At 39.6% G+C, this 15,426-nt stretch overlaps 1 protein-coding gene across 1 annotated transcript in view; it reads left to right on the forward strand.

Annotated features, from left to right (window-relative positions):
* Positions 1-217: 217 nt before the first annotated feature.
* The window catches only part of LOC124619505 (protein KRTCAP2 homolog), a 35,950-nt gene continuing 20,741 nt past the window's right edge, over positions 218-15,426 (forward strand). Inside the window, exons 1-4 of the mRNA XM_047145953.1 lie at positions 218-375; positions 484-638; positions 10,061-10,124; positions 10,217-10,283. Of these exons, the coding sequence (XP_047001909.1) occupies positions 372-375; positions 484-638; positions 10,061-10,124; positions 10,217-10,283 (290 nt within the window). The 5' untranslated portion in view covers positions 218-371. The remainder of the gene's footprint in view (positions 376-483; positions 639-10,060; positions 10,125-10,216; positions 10,284-15,426) is intronic.

Below are 15,426 nucleotides of genomic sequence, written 5' to 3' on the forward strand. Positions count from 1 at the left end.
GCAGTTTATTCATTGTGTGCAACACCGTCTCGTTTATATATTCTTGCAAGGAAGTTCTTTATGATGTAAAAATCTGTTCATTTATTTCTTATCCCCAATCGCTGCATGCGCTGTACACATAATGTTTCATAACCTGAAAAGTTAATGCCACACTGTTTATACATTTCTCTACTCTAGTCTACCAAAAAACGTATTTTTCCTTGTAGCATTGTAATTGTCGCCAATATTTAGTGTTGATGGAAGTCGTTGTTAGTGGAACGACCGATGGTGGTCTTAGATCCTATGAACTTTGCTCCCACGTATGTCCACGTCGTGACACCGGTAGGAAGTTGTAAACAAACACAGCGTGAATTATTTTTCGAGAAATAAAAATGGGTAACAGTCCAACGTTTGTCATTTGTAAAAATATCGCTCAAGTGATGTTTTTGTCGAAGAGAGTTGTAAATATTGTTGTTATAAAAATGGTAAATTGCTTTGTTGCAGCTGTATCTTCTGGGATGTCTTTTGCCATTGCTTCGTTGTTGACAGTATTGCTCTTCTCCGGCATGCAGATGAATCGTCAATGGCTAGCTTCTTCGCAGGTTCTTACACTCGTAGGAGGCTGGTTTGCATCAATGCTGTTCGAGCTGCTGCTGATTGTATCCTTTGGACATACCACATCGCTATTTCATAGGAAACTATATATCGAACCCGAAAATAGCAGTAAATTTTAAAAATACACTATGAGAAATTGTGTAGTGTTAATTTCTTGTGATGATGTGTATTTTCGTAATATATTCTTATCTATGCAAACACAACGGATGGTGACTTCACCGAAGCTTTTACTGCTGTTGAGTTTAGTTAGTGGTAGCCACCCTAATCTTTTTCGATCTACGTCCTCCCCCATTATCCAGAGTTTAACGATTTTCTAGAAATACGAACAATACATTCAGGATTGCACCTTACACTATTGGTCACAATCCATTGTGCTTCCAGTGTATGAAACGCATTTGTTTTTTCACTACCAGTGTTACACCGGTTACCAGCAAGGACTGGATTAACCGCATCTTGATTACAATGAGCCTTAAGTCAGGTTGTCGTTGTTATAAGCCAATCACCCATAGTGTAATGCATGCTCTTTCTACAGTTTGTAGCTTTCATGAGTACCATACTGTGTTGTTTGCATTGCTGTGATGAGTGGTTCATTTATCAGTTCCCTTATTTTAATATCTTTCTTTCAGATCAGTAAGTGATATTTACTGAATACTGGCATCCGTATAGAACAGTTTCTCATTTATGTTATTGTTGTGGTTGTCAGTTTGTAGACTGGTTTGACACATTCCTCCACAGTGCTCAATCTTGTGCAAGCATCTTCATCGCTAAGCAACTGCTCCAGCATACATCTGTTTGATCTGCTTACTGTATTCCTTCCATGGTCTCCCTTTACTGTTTTTACACATAACATCTCCCTCTATTACCAATCTCACAAGTTACACCAGAAGTTGCTTACCCCCAGTCTGATTCAGTACCTACTCATTAGTTACCACATTTCAAAATAATTTGTCTTGTGTGAGCAGCTAATTGTCCCTGTCTCATATCCACACAAGCATACACTCCAGATAAATAGGTGGTCATCCCATGCCAAAATACGCAATAATTCAAGGATTTTTACAAAACCTTACACATTTGCGTATACTGATAACATAGGAACTTCTGCAAAATCTTTTTAGTCTCGGACAACAACTTTATTTTATATCTAATTTTAAATGTAGTGATATTCTGATAACTGGGCTCTGCAAGAATGTCAATGCAGAATGGTACTTATCTACATGGAAAATGGAAATGAAGTCCCATGCTTCTTGACAGTGTATAGGGGAACGATGTGGGAAACCCGCACCGCCGTACTAGGCAATGTCCTAATGGAGATGGTTTGCTGTTGCCTTCCTCTGGCTGTAATGGGGATGGGGATGATGATGATGGATGATGATGATGATGATGACGACACAACAACACCCAGTCATTTTGGGGCAGGTGAAAATCCCTGACTTCTCTGGGAATCGAACTCGGGATCCTATGCTCGGGAAGCGGAGAACGCTAATGCGAGACCACGAGCTGCGGACACTTATCTACATAAATACCCATAACTCAGGTGTTTATGAAGCTTTTGATTTGCATTTTTTTAGAAGCTAAGTAAGGCATATAATTAACTGATATCCAGTTATTGAAGCAGTAAAATTACAAAGAAATTTTTTTTTTAAAGTTAATGAATGTCAATTTTCGATTTCAGATAAATTGCGAGGATGTGGAAAAATGCTTATATCACGTGTCTCCAACCTGCTGGGAACATTTTTTTGGTCTTAAATAATCCCTGGATTGTAAGCTTTTTATTAAAAAAAATTTTTTAATGTGTCTTCTGCTAATTGACACGCGCATCTGAAATCAAAGTATATTATGCTGTGCTGGAAGATGGTTATTTTAAGTAAGTTCATCCATTCACTGCCTCATATGCAAAGGTATCAAATTAGCATATTTAAGTACAACTCATTCTAGGTGGGCAAGTTAACGTAAAGTGTGAAAATTTATTTCCTTTCATTTTACTGATTCAGCAATTTTTTAAAAGAGTGTAATTTACAAGGTTATTCTGAATGATGGACCCATTTTTAAAAATTCATATGTCTTCAAGTACAAATCCAAAATGAGCAAGCTTTATGCCAATGAAAAGAGGAAGTTTCAAAGTTTTTAGCAGGTGGGTTTCAGAAGCGGCTGGTAGAGTTCACGCAGCAGTAGGGCTGTCATTCAATTTCACTGTCAGTTGTGAGTAAGATGGCAACTGTGGAGTACAAGGTTTCTTGAGTTCGCGAAAAGTAAGTAGCAGATTGCAGTGCAGTGAGCATTTTATACCAAATTCGGTATTCAACTACCAACTCGCAAAAGCATTAGCCATTGGCTTAAGCAATTTAAACAGACTGGGAGTGTGTGCAAAGAAAAAAAGCACAGGCAGACCACTTGTGTCAGAAGATGATGTCCGACAGATTCAAGAAAGCCTTGTGTGCAGTTCCAGTAAATCTAACCATAGAGCCAGCGGAGAACTTGGAATATCTCAGCCATCTGTATGAAAACCTGCAACATGCAAACTAATCTCACATCCGCATCTAAAAACTGATCCCGACCTTATTATCCTACCTGCGGATAAAGGCTCCACCACTGTTGTTTTGAATTGCAATGATTACCTGGCAGAAGGACTCCACCAGCTATCAGATACATCCACCTACAAACCTTGCAACAGTGACCCCATTCCAGACATCCAGCAGGCTATCCAGTCACTCCTCAAATCCGTAGGCCCATTCTAGAACCTCTCCCCGGAGTCCATCTCTCTGCTCACCCCTACCATTCCCCACACTTCTGCCTTCTACATCCTTCCTGAAGTTCATAAACCCAACCATCCAGGACACCCGATTGTGGCAAGTAATGTGTGCCCACTGAGAGAATCTCTGCTCTCGTAGACCAACACCTTCAACCTATCACTCAGAACCTACCCTCCTGTATAAAAGATACCAACCATTTCCTCCACCAACTCTCCACAGTTCCTGTCCTTTTGCCTCACAGTGTCCTGCTTGTCACTATTTATGCCCTCTTCCTTTACACTAACATCCCTAATGTCCATGGCCTTACCGCTATTGAACACTACCCTTCCCAACACCCGACTGATTCCAAACCGACAACCTCCTTCCTTCCTTCATGACGACTCTTGTGTAATTTTATAAATAATGATTAGCAAATATTGTCAACTTCAACATTAATGATTTTACGAATGAGTTTTCTTATCTTGTGCTATATAACACAAATGGTATGTGAAGTAATAAGACTATGTAAAAGGCTTGTGTTGAAACATGAATTATTTAATGCAGATATCAAACATTGACAAGATGGGATAACTCCCAATAACCTAAAATTATGTGAAATAAGTGTGTTCTAAGCCCAATACATACATGAAGATAATATCAAGAGTGCTGCATTGAAGTGTGTTAGGACCTCTAATGACCTCCCAAGTATACTGGGCAGTTTTGTTAAATGAGGAAAAACTACAGGAAATGATCCTGATAGGACAAGGAATAAAAAATGTCATATGTACAATCGACATATGGTTGGAAATACATGTCATTCTACAGGGTATTTATGAATTCATCATATTTAATACAGAACGATGCAGTGCCCAACATGCTGTGATGACACTACTGTTAGACAATGTGGTCAAATGACCCACACTGGCCTTTAAGGATGCGCAAACTCATATTTTAGTAGACACTATTTTTACCTTGTTTTTGACCAGTACTCCATCCCATAAGAATATGACTCAATTTTTATAAACACCCTATAGATTTTTGAAGGAAGATTAGTTCTGAGAGCATGTCTTAAGTTGTGTCTCTTCAAGCTTCCCTTTTTTAGTGAAATACAACATTTGAAGACAGTGTTCCAACAAAACTGTTATTCTGAGAGACAGATACGTAATGCATTCAGCTCAAGTAAATTCAGTCTGTGGAGCTGAATGAAGATTCGAAGACACCCACCACTTTGGACTTTTGCCGTATTTTGGTGCCACGTCATCAAGAATCGGAAGAGTCCTTGGAAGATATGGCATGAAGTGTGTTTTCAACCGTCTGCAAAACTGAGAAACCTGTTGGGTTTGGTTAAGGATGATCTTGGCCTGAGGAAATGTGGTGTGTACAAGATTCCTTGTCAGTGTGGGGCAGCATATATAGGCCAGACATGTCGCACAGTACAAGAACGCTGTGATGAACATCAGCATCATAAAAGCCTTCGCCAACCGGAAAAGTCGGCAATTACGCAACACTGTCTGAATACAGGACATCACATGATTTATGAAAAGACTGAAGTTTTATCGCCGGCATCATTGAGGAAGCAATACACATATGTACAGTTGATAATCTCATCAACAGGGATGCGAGGTTTCAACTGAGCACAGCCTGGAACCCTGCATTGCCTGTTAGTAAATCACAACACGAAAATCAAGATTTTTGATCACAGACCTGTCATAACATTGGTCTAGTATGGTATTTAGTGAGTAACGTCTGGCCACACTGATAGTAAACACAGCGCGTGGGAAGGAGAGCCGCTCTGCGATTTTTGACAGAGAGCGTCTCGAGTATGGAATCTACATCTACATCTACATTGATACTCCGCAAGCCACCCAACGGTGTGTGGCGGAGGGCACTTTACGTGCCACTGTCATTACCTCCCTTTCCTGTTCCAGTCGCGTATGGTTCGCGGGAAGAACGACTGTCTGAAAGCCGCCGTGCGCGCTCTAATCTCTCTAATTTTACATTCGTGATCTCCTCGGGAGGTATAAGTAGGGGGAAGCAATATATTCGATACCTCATCCAGAAACGCACCCTCTCGAAACCTGGCGAGCAAGTTACACCGCGATGCAGAGCGCCTCTCTTGCAGAGTCTGCCACTTGAGTTTATTAAACATCTCCGTAACGCTATCACGGTTACCAAATAACCCGGTAACGAAACGCGCCGCTCTTCTTTGGATCTTCTCTATCTCTTCCGTCAACCCGACCTGGTACGGATCCCACACTGATGAGCAATACTCAAGTATAGGTCGAACGAGTGTTTTGTAAGCCACCTCCTTTGTTGATGGACTACATTTTCTAAGCACTCTCCCAATGAATCTCAACCTATCTGCTAATAATTGTGCGTGTGTGATTTCTGCACCAGCATGTTCTAGCTGCACTTGTTCTAGAAACGGGGCATTAACATGCGGGTATCGTCGTACCTAGCCACCAGCACGATTTAACCACCTGAAGATGTCGGACAGTTGCTTTGTGGAAATATTGTGGAATTTGCACACCATGTTGTACGTTTTTCGTAATTCAGATAAGGTTTTACATATGTGGCTGGGTATTTCTGTGCTAGTGAGGTATCTTTGAATGTTTCTGCAACTGATGCAGAGCTGAACCTTGAGACTAACCAGAATCTGCTGTGGGTGACTATTGTAGAAAAAAATACACTGATAACCCAACTGTTATGAACAACTGCTTAATAGTGTGTTGGTCATCCTTTGGAATGCAATACCAGCAGCAGTTCTGCATGGTATGGATTTTACAAATCCTTGGTAGGTTTCTGGAGGTATGTGGCACCAGGTGTATATGCACAGGTCTAGCAATTCCAATACAACACAAGCTGGTGGTTTGTGATCACAGATATGGTGCCCAGTAGTTTCCCGTATATGTTCTATTGGGTTCAGATTATCTAAATTTGGTGACCAAGACATAAATGTGACTTCACCATCTTGCTCCTTGAACCACTGAAACATGATTCTCGCTTTGTTTCATAGACAGTTATTCTGATAGAAGATGCCATCATCTTATGGGAAGATATGAAACATGCAGGTGGTCCGCAGTAATGCCCATGTAGTCCACAGCTGTTATGGTGCCATGGAACCTAAGGTGAATGTCCCCATAGCAAAATACAGCTCCCAGAAGCGTGTATCTATGGTGTAGTGCATGTTTCAACTAGCCATTCACCTGGGTGAAGCATGAAACGTGATTTATCCAACCATTTGACCTATTTTCATTGGTCCACAGTGCAGTATCAGTGATCTCATGCTCATAGCAGTCGTAACTGACAATGTTGTTTTGGTCAGCATTAAAGCGTGTAGGGGTTGTCAAATGCAGAGCTCCATGTTAAATTATTTGCACCGAATATATGTGCATGCACCATCATGGTACTCTGTCATCTCATCTAACACAGATTGCTGCCTATCCTGCATTACATAATGAGCAAATTCTGCCCTTGACATTCCGAGATGAGCCTTGGGTGTCCACCACCTTGTCTCCTGATGGTTTTACCATCCTTCAACCTCTTTTCATAAATGCTCATGCTAGTAGCACACTAACAGCCAACATGCTTCACTGTTTCAGAGATGCTAGTTGCTGGGCGTTGGACTATAACAATCTGCCCTTTGTCAAAGTCAAGTCAATGGATTTCCCCATATCACCACTACATTAATTCCATATTCATCACTTCTTCATGTCACAAGCACACAACAGCCCCAGACAGCACCCAATCTCATGATGGGCAGTGGTCATGATGTTTTGGTTCATTGATGTAAGTTCATAATCTGCTTTTATTTCAACCTCACCTGACATTAGATTTTTCCAGAACAAAATCAGTCTCAGTTAGGAAATTATTTAATGTCAATCATACGTTTCACCCTTTTGGGCATTATCAGATTGTCTAGAAGAACAAGAAACCAATCAGTTGGAAACAAATGGAGGGAAAGGGTGAGTGAACTAAAAGTAATAAAAACTTTAAAGTAACTGGATATGTGACCCATCAGTCATAAAACCGCATATGGTGTAAAATAGACACCAAGATAACTGGATATATAATCCATCTGTCATGAAACATCTAAACCATGCGGTGAACCTAGTGGAAGGAGAGAAACAGCCAGAATAACACCAAGAAAGTAGAAATATGTGGTGGAAAAATTTTCCATGGTTATCATATGTTAACTTGAACACACCAGATGAATCTCCCATGGCTGTACAAAATAGGGTCACGCTTACAGAACTGCAGTATGAGCCACACATGGCATAATGTCAAACACACACACACACACATTACAATGAAAATTTGAGAAATGTGTTGTGTATAGTGCAGTAAGAAGTACCCAGGTGGCACGCATGTCCGGCTTAAGGAACATTTTTAAAAAACGAATATGTGTAAACCTAGTAAATAAAATGCATATAAACAAACCAATGCAGACACATAAAACCCAAAAATAAAATAAAAGTACCCCCCCCCCCCCCCCCCCCCAATATAAAGCGCAAAGAATAGGTCAAATGATTACATAAAAAACAACGAATCAAAATATGTCTATAAAACTCCGTCACATAGAGTAAAACAGCTAACAGTAGGAGTATATTCATAGCATATGCATTCTGAATCGATAAAGCTTCAATATACCATGACTGGGGGCAGTCTTAAGCTTTGCAAAAAGAGACAAAAATATTCTTAGTTATTAAAATAAAGAAATGTAAGTTATAAAATGTAAAGAGGTAAAGTCATTTACAATAAAAAAAAACATCTACAATACAAAAGTCATTAAAAAGCTCCCTTTAAAATATGGTTCCCCAACTTCCCACACAAAAATCGACAAATTGAGTGTGATGCTGTCGACACATAATAATCAATGCAGCAACATTTGGAACACTGGTAACATTGTATCATAATACACTTGATTACTGTTAATCAATTGATCATTCATCAACTTGCCTTTGTTACCGTCAAGTTATTTAACAATTTCAAGCTCCTCTAGTAGACTCAACTTCTTCTCCTTCTGAGCAATGTGCTTTACCCTCAGGTTTTCTAGTGTGGGGGTGGTGCCCATTGGACTTAAGACACTCAGCAAATGCAGAATTTTGCTTAATCTGACCTTTCTTAGTTAACAGGTGTTCCTTGAACCAGGTCTTTAATCTGCCGCCAGTCTGGCCACCTTTTTATGACTTTTTGCAATTGCTACACACCTATTTATATACGCCTGACCCTGCATATCTATCTTTCTGGGGGAATTCATTGTGAATATAATTATACTGAAGCTTATTACCAGTAGTGTAAACAACATGCAAATCTTGTTTTTAAAGTGTTTAGCTAAATCATAATAGAAGTTTCCCATGAATGGGATCTTCACAAATTTGTACCTCGAAAACAGTGAGATGGCTGGTGTACTCAAGGTAACATACGATAAAAGTGTAAAATTTTTCCGCCACATATCTCTACTTTCTCAGTGTTTTTCTGGCTGTTTCTCTCTTTCCACCAGGTCTACTGTGTGGTTTAGATGTTTCATGATGGATAGATTATATATCCAGTTACCTTGGTGTATATTTTACATTATATGTGGTTCTATAACTGATGGGTCATGTGTCCAGCTACTTTTACATAAGTTTTTATTACTTTTAATTCACATTGTCTGCATAACCATGTAAGATAGGACCATGCCCTTTTCCTCCATTTGTCTCTAATTGATTGGTTTCTTATTTTTGTAGACAATTTGATGATGCGAAAAGATGAAATGCTGACTTTAATCATTTCGCAACTTGGACAGTTTTTGTTCTGAAACGCTTTTAAATCAGTTGCTGTAACAGCCTGCCATGATGGAATGGGAAAATTTTTTATATGAGATTTTTATTTATTGCAGCAAAACACAATATTGCTGCATCAACGAAGATTATTTGTAAAAGCATATCTTCAGTCTTTGGTAATTTCAAATAAATTTTTACATACATTATATGGCAGGGGTACTTCTGTGTTATCAAGATATCTTTGAATGACTCTGCAACTGCGACTGTCTGGGAACTACAGCCCACCATCACTTATCAAAAACCTTGGGTTCCATCCAACTCTTGGTACTTAGTTATATGAATACCATTGTTTTAGTAGAGGAAGCTAAATTTTAGGTCTTTAGTAGGAGTGCTTTGGCAGTTAACTACTGAAATTCATTGGCTTTCACTGGAATTGTTTGTTATTTGATTTCATACCTTCAGCACAACTACAGTGCTACCACAGATTTGTTATAAATTCAAAACAGTCTCTACCGGAAATATTACCTACAAGTTAACTAATTTATTTAGATCAGAATGTGTCTAGCTATTTAATTTAGACATGCTGATAATTTCAGTGGTCACCATTGTGATCTTGTTTAATGCAATACACATTAAATTGTTATAGTATTATCTGGGTGTGTCATGAGATGGCATGGTTGTGAGACACTGCTTTCCTTTCAGAGACAGCAGGTCCAAATTCCCTTACAGACATTTTGATGTAGTGTTTCAATTGTTTCCCTGAGATATATATTGCATGAATACTCTACCTTCCATTACAGCCAAGCCATATCCTCCCTGTTATGCTCACTTGGCTTAATACCCCATCTCTAATGACTTGCTTAGAATTGGATGTTAAAAATGATTGTTTCTTCCTTGTCAGAGAATGGCATTTTTCATGAAGTAATTTTCTGCATCTTCACATATGAATTTGTTTTCCTATTATATTGTCAGGCAGTTGGAAATTTGGAGTCTGCTCTGTTCGGTAAAGGGTTCCAAACAACCCTTTTTCCTGAAGGTAATGTAAATGACACTTGTAGTTTTGATTCCTTAATTTCTTCCGGTATTAATGAATTGAAGATATTGAGCATGTGTTTAATTTTGTTTCAGTTGTACTTTGTCTTGCTATTGCCATGGTTTCTGCTGGTATGATACACAGAGTCTGCACAACAACATGGTAAGTGATTGTTTTACAGAAACTGATAATTATACCATTTGGTCAATTGGAATATGCGTCCTTAACTTTCACAGGCAATGTGCTATCAATTTTGCTATTGGCACATGCCTTGTGTACTGACCCAGAGCTTTAATAAGTCACATGTTTCCCTCTGTTGTGGTTGTGGTCTCCAGCCTGAAGACTGGTTTGATGCACCTCTCTGCACTACCGTGTCTTGTGTATGTCGTTTCATATCTTCTTAACCACTGAACCTTACATCCCTTTGAATCTGCTTATGGTGTTGAAGCCCTGTCTCCCTGTACAATGTTTATCCCTTTCCCAACGCCCCACTTCTCTTCATTAAGAAGTTCCTTGATGCTTCAGAAAGTGTCTCATAAACCAATCCCATCTTTAGTTAAGTTGTACCGAAAATTCATTTCTCTTCACTTTGACTCAGGTGCTCTTCATTTTTATGCAGTCTACCCACCTAATGTTCTCCTGTAGCATCATATTTCGAAAGATTCTATTCTCATTTTGCCTGTACTGTTTATCGTACATATTTCAATTCTGTATAAGGCCACTCACCTGACAAATGCAGGTGACCCAAAAGTCCTTTAACATTTAAAAATGCTTTCAGTCACGGAATAATATAGATGGAGGGGTAAAAATTGACACGTGCCTGAAACAGTATGGGATTTTTTGAAACCAAAAACTAGTGCAAAAACTGGCCAACAGATGGAGCTGGACAGCAACATGTTGCTGATGCCACATGAGAATCATGTATAAAATGAGTTTTGGTGAGAGAGGGAGTCAGATGGGCCAGTAATCATGGCATAACTTTACCTGAAAGGGCACTGTTAGTGAATAGAGAACTGGCTATTGCCGCTTTAGGATCCAATCACCATAAGAAGGGTATTCGAATGAATAAGGATCCTGTGACAAGCATCACTGTGTGGAAAATGAGCACAAAGTTCAAAGTGCCATAGTCTGCAAACAGAAGAAAGTGCTATCGCTTTTCGGACAGTTCATCTCCACATGGTGAGGTCAGCACTTGTGAAGTGGTACGTCACATTGGCATTTCACGCACGACTTTTTGGAGAGCACTAAGACATACCCTACAGTTCTGTTTGGCCAAAATCAAGCACTGTAATGAACTGTTAGCTACCAATTTTGTGATGCGGAGAGCATTTGCAGTGCACACACTTAAGGAAATGAGGGAAGGTGTTGATTGGTTGTCTGACGTATTGTGGCAAAGCCTATTCCACACACCCTCAGAATATTGGCTACCGAAAATCCTAAAACTGTTGTGTAAACTCTAGCCCATGAGGAGAAGTCTTGGTGTGGTGTGGATTTACCACTTCATTCATGATGGGACCCTTTTCTTCAAGGAAATGTGGGATGCAGCATTTCAAACAGTTGTCAGCATATGTTAAAGAATCTCATCATCCCTAGTTGTTGTTGTTGTGGTCTTCAGTCCTGAGACTGGTTTGATGCAGCTCTCCATGCTACTCTATCCTGTGCAAGCTTCTTCATCTCCCAGTACCTACTGCTACCTACATCCTTCTGAATCTGCTTAGTGTATTGATCTCTTGGTCTCCCTCTACGATTTTTACCCTCCTCGCTGCCCTCCAATGCTAAATTTGTGATCCCTTGATGCCTCAAAACATGTCCTACCAACCGATCCCTTCTTCTAGTCAAGTTGTGCCACAAACTTCTCTTCTCCCCAATCCTATTCAATACCTCCTCATTAGTTACGTGATCTACCCACCTTATCTTCAGCATTCTTCTGTAGCACCACATTTCGAAAGCTTCTATTCTCTTCTTGTCCAAACTGGTTATCGTCCATGTTTCACTTCCATACATGGCTACACTCCATACAAATACTTTCAGAAACGACTTCCTGACACTTCAATCTATACTCGATGTTAACAAATTTCTCTTCTTCAGAAACGATTTCCTTGCCATTGCCAGTCTACATTTTATATCCTCTCTACTTCGACCATCATCAGTTATTTTACTCCCTAAATAGCAAAACTCCTTTACTGCTTTAAGTGTCTCATTTCCTAATCTAATCCCCTCAGCATCACCCGATTTAATTTGACTACATTCCATTATCCTCGTTTTGCTTTTGTTGATGTTCATCTTATATCCTCCTTTCAAGACACTGTCCATTCCGTTCAACTGCTCTTCCAAGTCCTTTGCTGTCTGACAGAATTACAATGTCATCGGCGAACCTCAAAGTTTTTACTTCTTCTCCATGAATTTTAATAACTACTCCAAATTTTTCTTTTGTTTCCTTTACTGCTTGCTCGATATACAGATTGAATAACATCGTGGAGAGGCTACAACCCTGTCTCACTCCTTTCCCAACCACTGCTTCCCTTTCATGCCCCTCGACTCTTATAACTGCCATCTGGTTTCTGTACAAATTGTAAATAGCCTTTCGCTCCTTGTATTTTACCCCTGCCACCTTCAGAATTTGAAAGAGAGTATTCCAGTTTACATTGTCAAAAGCTTTCTCTAAGTCTACAAATGCTAGAAACGTAGGTTTGCCTTTTCTTAATCTTTCTTCTAAGATAAGTCGTAAGGTTAGTATTGCCTCACGTGTTCCAACATTTCTACGGAATCCAAACTGATCTTCCCCGAGGTCCGCTTCTACCAGTTTTTCCATTCGTCTGTAAAGAATTCGCGTTAGTATTTTGCAGCTGTGACTTATTAAACTGATAGTTCGGTAATTTTCACATCTGTCAACACCTGCTTTCTTTGGGATTGGAATTATTATATTCTTCTATATTCTTCTTGAAGTCTGTGGGTATTTCGCCTGTCTCATACATCTTTCTCACCAGATGGTAGAGTTTTGTTATGACTGGCTCTCCCAAGGCCATCAGTAGTTCTAATGGAATGTTGTCTACTCCCGGGGCCTTGTTTCGACTCAGGTCTTTCAGTGCTCTGTCAAACTCTTCACGCAGTATCTTATCTCCCATTTCATCTTCATCTACATCCTCTTCCATTTCCATAATATTGTCCTCAAGTACATCGCCCTTGTATAAACCCTCTATATACTCCTTCCACCTTTCTGCCTTCCCTTCTTTGCTTAGAACTGGGTTGCCATCTGAGCTCTTGATATTCATACAAGTGGTTCTCTTTTCTCCAAAGGTCTCTTTAATTTTCCTGTAGGCAGTATCTATCTTACCCCTAGTGAGACAAGCCTCTACGTCCTTACATTTGTCCTCTAGCCATCCCTGCTTAGCCATTTTGCACTTCCTGCTGATCTCATTTTTGAGATGTTTGTATTCCTTTTTGCCTGCTTCATTAACTGTATTTTTATATTTTCTCCTTTCATCAATTAAATTCAATATTTCTTCTCTTACCCACGATTTCTACAAGAGCTCGTCTTTTTACCTACTTGATGCTCTGCTGCCTTCACTACTTCTTCCCTCAGAGCTACCCATTCTTCTTCTACTGTATTTCTTTCCCCCATTCCTGTCAATTGTTCCCTTATGCTCTCCCTGAAACTCTGTACAACCTCAGGTTTGGTCAGTTTACTCAGGTCCCATCTCCTTAAAAGTCACCTTTTTGCAGTTTCTTCAGTTTCAATCTACAGTTCTTAACCAATAGATTGTGGTCAGAGTCCACATCTGCCCCTGGAAATGTCTTACAATTTAAAACCTGGTTCCTAAATCTCTGTCTTACCATTATATAATCTATCTGATACCTTCTAGTATCTCCAGGCTTCTTCCATGTATACAATCTTCTTTCATAATTCTTGAACCAAGTGTTAGCTATGATTAAGTTATGCTCTGTGCAAAATTCTACCAGGCAGCTTCCTCTTTCATATCTTAACCCCAATCCATAGTCACCTACTACGTTCTCTTCCCTTTTCCTACTATCGAATTCCAGTCACCCATGACTATTAAATTTTTGTCTTCCTTCATTATCTGAATAATTTCTTTTATCTCATCATACATTTCATCAATATCTTCGTCATCTGCAGAGCCAGTTGGCATATAAACTTGTACTACTGTAGTAGGCGTGGGCTTCGTGTCTATCTTAGCCGCAATAATGCGTTCACTATACTGTTTGTAGTAGCTTACCCTCACTCCTATTTCTTTTTATCCATTATTAAGCCTACTCCTGCATTACCCCTATTTGATTTTGTATTTATAACCCTGTATTCACCTGACCAAAAGTCTTGTTCCTCTTGCCACCGAACTTCACTAATTCCCACTACATCTAACTTTAACCTATCCATTTCCCTTTTTAACTTTTCTAACTTACCTGCCCGATTGAGGGATGTGACATTCCATGATCCGATCCATAGAATGCCAGTTTTCTTTCTCCTGATAACGACGTTCTCTTGAGTAGTCCCCGCCCGGAGATCCGAATGGGGGGCTATTTTACCTCCGGAATATTTTACCCAAGAGGACGCCATCATCATTTAACATCATCCCTCGTGTGGCTGATAAATACCTGCTGGAAGGCGTTCCAGCCCATATTTGCTACATATATGAAAGTCCACTTGCACACATTGTTTGCTGAGAAATGCATTCTGATCTGTCATTTCCGTCATGCTTGGTTTCCCAGGTCCCCAGACCTCAACCCGTGTGATTGTTGGTTTTGGATTACCTGAAGCCACAAGTCTACTGCAATTATCCAGCCTCATTAGAGATGCTACAAGACAACATCTGATAGCTATTTCTAACCATCCATATCGATAAGCTGTACAGTGCTATTCGCTGTCAGTCGACTTAGTATTGTTGACGAATGATGGCTGACATGTTGAGCATTTGTTATAAAGAACATTGTCTTTGCTAAAGATGAATTGTTATGCTAATACTGCTTTTTTATTGTATGAAGTGTGATCTGTTGGTCTTTTTTCCCCCCTTCATTAAAACCCCATGACATCTCAAGCATGTGTGTCAGTTTTTACGTCTCAACGTACATTATTCCATGAAATAATTGAATTTTCAGATGTTAACAGGCTTTTGAGTCACTCTGTACTTCCAGAAAGATGTCTTAACACTTAAATTTGTATCAGATGTTAAAAAAGTTCTGTTTCAGAACAGCTGTTCTTTCTGCTTCTTGCTTTACACAGTCCAGTCGCATTAATGTAACCACCATTTGTGTTCAATGTGAACATGCAATAACTTTTCACAGACAGTGG

Source organism: Schistocerca americana, chromosome 1, assembly GCF_021461395.2.
Source record: "Schistocerca americana isolate TAMUIC-IGC-003095 chromosome 1, iqSchAmer2.1, whole genome shotgun sequence".
NCBI lineage: Eukaryota > Metazoa > Arthropoda > Insecta > Orthoptera > Acrididae > Schistocerca > Schistocerca americana.